This window comes from Vicia villosa, linkage group LG1 (assembly GCF_029867415.1).
Source record: "Vicia villosa cultivar HV-30 ecotype Madison, WI linkage group LG1, Vvil1.0, whole genome shotgun sequence".
In the NCBI taxonomy this organism is placed as follows: Eukaryota; Viridiplantae; Streptophyta; class Magnoliopsida; order Fabales; family Fabaceae; genus Vicia; species Vicia villosa.
This window is the reverse complement of record NC_081180.1, coordinates 239,186,786-239,194,516: the sequence shown is the minus strand read 5'-3', so window position 1 is coordinate 239,194,516 and position 7,731 is coordinate 239,186,786. Positions and strand designations below refer to the sequence as shown.

The following is a 7,731-nucleotide window of genomic DNA, read 5'->3' as shown; positions in this document are numbered from 1 at the left end:
GGCTGATGCGCCAGATAATCTGCCAACACACTACCTTTGATGGCTTTCTGGGTAGTATACTGGATATCATATTCAGTCAAGATCATTTGCCACCTGGCTACTCTTCCGGAAAGAGCGGGCTTCTCAAAAACATACTTGATAGGATCCATCTTGGAAATCAAGAAGGTGGTGTGAACCAACATATACTGCCTCAGCCGGCGAGCAGCCCACACCAAAGCACAGCAAGTTTTCTCGAGCAGTGAGTATCGGGATTCACAGTCGGTAAACTTTTTGCTAAGGTAGTATATTGCATGCTCTTTTCGGCCAGACTCGTCATGTTGACCCAGCACACATCCCATTGAGTTTTCAAGAACTGTGAGGTACATAATCAAAGGCCTTCCTGGAACCGGAGGCATTAGTATCGGAGGTTCTTGCAGATACTCTTTCACTTTTTCAAATGCTTTTTGACAATCATTATTCCACCTGGCCGTCTGATCTTTTCTTAGTAATTTGAATATTGGTTCACAAGTGGCCGTAAGATGAGAGATGAATCTAGCAATGTAGTTCAATCTCCCTAAGAAACCACGAACCTCTTTTTCTGTTCTCGGCTCAGGCATCTCTTGTATAGCTTTTATTTTCGCAGGATCGACCTCAATACCTTTTCCACTAACAACAAAGCCCAACAACTTTCCGGATCGCACTCCGAAAGTGCATTTGTTTGGATTCAACCTTAGTCTGAATTCCCGAAGCCTTTCAAACAACTTCTGCAAGTGAACCAAGTGCTCTTCTTCAGTGTGAGACTTTGCAATCATGTCGTCAACATACACTTCAATTTCTTTGTGAATCATGTCGTGAAAAAGAGTCACCATGGCGCGCTGATACGTTGCCCCTGCGTTTTTCAACCCAAAAGGCATAACTTTATAGCAGAAAGTTCCCCACGGTGTGATAAATGTTGTTTTCTCCATGTCTTCTGGTGCCATCTTGATCTGATTGTACCCAGAGAAGCCATCCATGAAGGAAAACACTTTGAAAGGAGCAGTATTATCCACCAACACATCAATGTGAGGAAGAGGAAAATCATCCTTTGGACTCGCCCTATTAAGATCTCTATAGTCAACACACATCCTGACCTTTCCGTCCTTCTTAGGTACAGGAACAATATTCGCAACCCATGGCGGGTAATTCACAACTTGCAGAAAGCCAGCATCAAATTGTTTCTCAACCTCTTTCTTAATCTTCTCAGACATATCTGGGCGAGTCCTTCGAAGCTTCTGTTTGACAGGAGGACTATCTTCCTTGAGAGGTAGACGATGTACCACAATATCTGTATCGAGACCAGGCATATCCTCATAGGACCAAGCAAAGATATCCGCATACTCTTTCAACATACCAATAAGCCTCTGCTTCACACCATTCTCAAGTGCAGCCCCTATCTTGACTTCTCGGACCTGCTCTTTAGTACCAACATTTACCATCTCGATTACCTCTTGATGCGGCTGAATCGCTTTCTTTTCCTGTTTCAACAATCTGGCCAACTCATCGGGGAGATCACAATCTTCATAAGCTTCCTCCTCGGCTTGGTAGATCGGATTATCAAAATCATAATAAGCAATAGCGGAACTGTTACCAATGAAATCCGTGGTAGTGGAACATCTGCATGATTGATGTTTTTATTTTAGTTTTATTTTTATTAAGCTATGTGCAAGTGTGTGCAAAAACATCGCCATTTAAAGGAAAAAGTTAAAAGAAAGACAAAGAGCAAAACATTTAAATGCAAAAACGTCCTTTTATTTCATGATTAACTTTGAAAATGCGAACTGCATGGCCCTACAAATGATTCACTACGCCTTGGGCAGAGCGTAGGAATTATGTCATGATAAGAAAAGTAAAAACAAGAAATTTACTCCTGAGCTTGTGTGACTTGAATGACATCTTCAATTGTCCAGTTGCGAGGCATCTCCCCAGGAATACTTGGACGAATCCAGCTATCAAAATCACAGTCACCATCCACCTCCTCGCCATTGACAATGGCATTCACGGTTGGACCCCCATGGGTAGGCATCGGATTATTGACAATATTGGGTGTAGGAGTGAACTGAATTATCTTTTGATCCAACAAATCTTGGACTTTGTTCTTCAACGCAATGCACCTCTCTGTATCATGCCCAGCAGCACCTGAATAGAAAGCACATCGTGCGTTCGCATTGTAATTCGGAGATTGTGTGTCCGGAGCATTCGGAGCATCTCTCAAAGTAATCTTCTCAATCTTGAGCAAATGTTGCAACACCTGAGCATAGGTCATAGGAATCGGATCAATCTTTCTGTGAGGCCTAGTCCTGGGAGGATAGCGATCATTACTGGAACGCTGTCCCTGCTGTTGTTGTTGTTGTGGTACTGGGATCATGACAGCATTAACCTGTGAATTGCTTCTCCCTGAACCCCTTCTTTCATATATGGCATCCGCATTTCCTTCTTTCCTTCTGGCATAACCTTCAGCTTGCTTCTTACCAACAGCAGAATTAGAAGAAGCTCCCAACTGAATTTTCCCCATCTTTAAACCCATCTCAACTCGTTCACCATATCTCACCATTTCAGAAAAGTTTGCTGAGGCACTGCAAGCCAAATAATAGTGTCCAGACAAAGTACTGGTGAACATGTCAATCATCTCACGTTCAGTCATCGGTGGCTGAACTCTTGCGGCTAACTCACACCATTTCTGAGCGTACTCTTTGAAAGATTCTTTAGACCCCTGAACCAAACTCTGCAACTGGGTCCTGTTGGGTGCCATATCAACATTGTACTGATAGTGCTTAATGAAAGCCTCCACAAGATCTCTCCAAGAATGAATATGAGTGCGTTCAAGTTGAACATACCACTCCAAGGAAGCTCCAGCCAAGCTATCCTGGAAGAAATGCATTAGAAAACCCTCATCCTCAGAATAAACTGACATCTTGCGATAGTATGCTTTGACATGAGTCATGGGACAAGTCGCCCCATTGTATTTGTCAAAAGATGGAACTTTTAATTTCGGTGGAATCCTCACACCAGGAACCAGCCCCAAGTCATTGATATCCATGCCTAACACCCCTTTGCCTTCAACAGCCCTGAGACGTTCTTCAATCAGACGATACCTCTCAATTTCATCATGTGCACCATCAGCACTATGCCTCGATACCTGGTCAAAGTTCTCAACATTGAAATCCAAATTACCACGGTTCTGATGATCTCTCCTTCCCAACAGACGAGACGGAGGTGGAGGTGGAAACCCGTGATGCTGATTGAAAGGATTATAGTGCCCTCCCACGTGATCAAACTCATTCGGATCATGGTGATCGTCAATTCTGCCAGACACATCATCAAACAGCCCTGGATGTCCTCCATTCTCATTCCTTCTGGAGTTCTCGACGAGAACTCGCAAGTCATCCTGCCCCTTGGTCACATTAGTCAATTCTTCCATAAACTGCGCCATCTGCGCGTTCATCTGCTCTGTCAGTTGAGCTCTCATCTCAGCCATCTGTTCCTGAATCTGTTCCATCTGCCTTCTCTGATTGCTCCTAGTCGGATACGGATGGTTAGCCGTCTTAGAACCCCTTCTGATAATAAAACAGCGAGACATAAGATATAAGACCTGCAAAACCTGCAAATATATGACATGTATGATATATGAATGATATGCATGAGATGTTTGTCAATTTTCAGGTATCCAAGAGTTCATCCCACTTTCAGATAGGACATAGCAACCCTGACACCGAATATATTTGAATAACAATCCACACATAAGAATAAATTGGCAAACTGAGCATATTTCATTCAAACATAACTGAGAATTTGAGTTCATACAACAAAACACATAACCGTGTCACAAAGTGCTCATAAGGCATACAAAAGAAATCCAGAACATCAAACTGCGACCCCATCCAACAATCCTGGACATGGGCGACAAAAACCAAGCATAAACATCAAATCAAACCCCTAGACCAAACAAATCCAAACCACAGCAGCACTAGGATCGTCTGACAACAGAATGAGCTTCTCCATCTCCTCTCCATTGGGCTCGGAGTCTTCTTAGTTCTTCTTCAAGTCGAGCAGTCTTAGCCTTCTCTTCTGCTAGCTGTTTATCTGAATCCCGCTTCTGCCTCTTGAGACTACTCTCTGATCTCTGTAACTGTAGACACTCTTGCTGCTTCTGATACAAATCTTCCTCTAGCAACTCATAGGGACGCCTCCGGGCACTGGCTTGACTTGAACTTGCGCCTTCGACTTGCTTGAGCTGGTGCATCAACCTCATCTTTGCATCTCTCTCTTCAAAGAATTTCAAGTTGGTCTCCTGTTCCCTCTCGTGCAACCTGTAGTTGGTAACCAGAGCATCCTTGTAAAGTTCTGTTGGCACAAATTCGGATAGAATCAAAGGAGGTTGCTTTTGAAGCGGTGCAACCCTGTCATATGGCAGCAACAAGTTTCCAACCCGTTTCACAATCCATTCAACATACGGTGTCAAAGCAAGTGATTCCTTCTTCCCTAAATGGGCTCCGTTATGCTTACGGATCTTCTTCCAAGCCACAATTATCCCCTTCAACTTTTCTGGATCCGACCCCTTCTCAAAATAGACTGTCTCCGCTATCAAGTGATCTGCCGGCTTGTCTTTCAACGTATACCCCAACTGACGCAAGGATACCACGGGATTGTAATTGATGCAACCTCTAGTACCAACCAAAGGAACATTATCGAACTTACCACACCCAACAATCACTTCAGAAACATTAATTCGATACTTTGGCCACTGAATATCATAAGAAGTAAGTGACATAATCCTGTGGGTCCACTTAAGTGTCTCCCTTGTCTTCACAAAAGGTCCTTTGCTGGGCAACAAAGAGAGGAACCAGATGAACAATAATTGAAGGCAACAAGTGATATCACCGCCACGTTTCTCATATCGGGAATGAACGGCATAGTAAGTATCGGCCAACAAAGTAGGAATAGGATTCTTTCCCATGAAGATGTGTACCGCGGCCGAGTCTACAAAATTGGGAACATTCGGGAACATCACAATCCCGTAAATAGCCACAGCAAGCAATGCATTGTACGCGTTCCAATTCTTTTTCCCAAATTCCTCTTTAGCTTTTCTCACCAAGAACTTCAAAGAGAACCCCGAGACACCTCCATTCGACTTCCAATTATCAGATATTTCTTTTATGCTCAAATAAAGAGCAGCAGCAATCAACTTGAAATTCAACTCTTTAGGAATGTCGATGAATGGCACTTCGCTTTTTACCTTGAGATTAAGAATAATAGAGTACTCTTCCAATGTCGGAGCCAACTGGTAATCCTGGAACGTGAAACACCTCATTTCAGGATCACAGAATTGCATCAAAGTTTGCAAAGCAGGAGTATCAACCACGGTTTCCAACAAAGTCAAGATATTCCCATAATTGTCCGTGAAACTCTTCAAGCAGAAAGCGGTCATTAACGAACTCAAACCCTCTAAGGCGGTCAACGGCTCTCGAAAAAAGCTGTAGGTGTGCGTATGTCTCTTTGCCTCCTTGACAGTATCAATGGGAGTGTCCATCTTTAACTTGAATGAACTCCTGAATGTCCCTGAAAAACATGACATGCAAATGCTTATTATACATATCTTTTTTTTTTGCGTTTCTTTTGGAAATAAATATGCTATGATGCAAAGTGGTGGGACTTGTTGCCGCCCACCAGGCATTCTGGACTGCCGGTAACACACATAGTATAGAGCCAAAGGTTCGGCCCCCAAATGTTATACCACACGGAATATAGAATGTCAATCCACGGAACCAAAGCCCATAGTCAATAACACACTTGGAATAGAACACAGACTACCACTCGAACAAGAACCATAGTACCCCACGAACAAGGACCATAGTACACTCGAACAAGAACAGCGGTAACCCACGAACGAGAACAGCGGTAACCCACGAACAAGAACAGCGGTCACCAACAATGTACCTGTTAATATGATCATTGATTCCCGCCCCACTCACGGGTAAAATCTAGGCCAAGGTAAGGTCATGAAACGCAGTATACGGTCCGCCCGAAGGTAAGCATCATCACAGCGCGGAAGCGGGTGACGATAATACCTCCGTTTGAAACCACTACTCTGCTCGTGGTCACATAATCCATCCCGAGACGTACACCTCGAGACAAACCATGCTCCCACTCTATCCTAGGGTTCCTATGGTTCACACATAGCCTGGGTATTGGGCCTTTTACCTCTTGAAACACCCACCCAACAGACAGAGATCCAGACAGTCCAGAATATGATGCAGAAAAGTAAAAGCGCACATAGAATGCAATGCAAACAGGTAAATATGCAAAGCAGTAAAAACACCCAAAGATAAACACACAAGCGCTAGGATCGACTCGCTGAGTCCGGACCAGCAACAGGTCGAGACGTCCCCAGCAGAGTCGCCAGCTGTCGCTACCGCGAAAATTAACAGAGTCGCCACTAACATATTTATCCTGAAAAGGAAGGGAATGCCAGCAAACCACAAAACAAAACAACGGTCTCACGACCAGAGAAAAAGGGTAAGGGAGTCGGTTACGCGAGGGGAAGGTATTAGCACCCCTCGCGCCCATCGTACTCGATGGTATCCACGCCTGTGTCTAAAACTATGGGTGTGTAACAAATCTACGCTAATCTGGACTAAAATGAATGCAGAATGTAGGGAAAAGAAAGTGTTATGCTCGCACGGGCCCTACCCCGCTGCCTACGTATCTGTTTTGCAGAATCAGAGCTACCGTAGCTCGGCTAACTAATTTCTGTTTGTTTTGTATTTTTTAGGTGAACAGGTTACATTCACGCTCCGCTGCTCGACCTTTGGAGGCTTATGCTTGGGAATGGAGCGGAAATAACAAGCTCTTAAGAAAAGAAAATCAAAGAGTGTGGTTTGTGTTTTAAAGAATGCATGAGGAAGACCTAAGCTAAGGGGGAAAGCTTGCTACCTAATGTTATCATACAAAGGGTACAAGTCTAAGCTAAACTAACAACCTACGAGAAAAAGGGGAAGCACACAATGAGCACACAAACGAGCATCCACTCGTAAAGCAAACAAAACCAACGGTACTGACCGAATGGTAGAAAAGCGGTCCCGCCATAGCAAAGGGGAGCAGCTCAACCCAAGTCAACCAAGCATTAGACCTCGCGAAAATGATTGGGCCATAGACAAGAGGGCGGACCCCTCTCAGCAACCAAGCCGTCACGGATCATAAAGGAAAACGGTGCGTGCGTACACCGAGCATCAACGTCGAGCGACGCGAGCTATAGGAAAAGCGGGGGTCCGATTGCATGAACCCTTTACCTGACATACTCGATAACAAGATCTTTTGCACGTTTGGAAGCAAGCAACGCGAGGTGTGCGCATACCAACAGACTCGATGAGACTAGGCGGGGGTTGATTACGAACCCTTGACCGCATGCCTTCCATGAGGACTTAACGGAGTGCCATATAGGACTTATTACACCGTGACTCCCTGCCGCAAAGCACAAATGTAAACACACCAACAAAAACAGAGCCTCTTTCGAGGACTTGGCCAGATGCATGTCTAGGTCCTACTTCTCATGTTAAAGGATGATGCGAGAAAACGATAAAGTGCGAGGAAATAAAATGAAACGAGATCAATACCAAACGGATTATGATCCGTAAACTAAGGCGAAGCAAAGCGAAGAAAGAGAATCCCGCGAGCGAGCTAGCAAAGCAAAAGCAAATAGTCAGCACACCGATTAGC

General features: G+C 44.4%; 1 protein-coding gene across 1 annotated transcript; it reads right to left on the bottom strand.

The window, feature by feature from the left end:
• Positions 1 to 3,982: 3,982 nt before the first annotated feature.
• On the bottom strand, positions 3,983 to 5,545 carry LOC131597308 (uncharacterized). Its single transcript, XM_058870015.1, has one exon. It carries the CDS (start codon positions 5,543 to 5,545, stop codon positions 3,983 to 3,985), a length of 1,563 nt encoding a protein of 520 aa, XP_058725998.1.
• Positions 5,546 to 7,731: the final 2,186 nt, after the last annotated feature.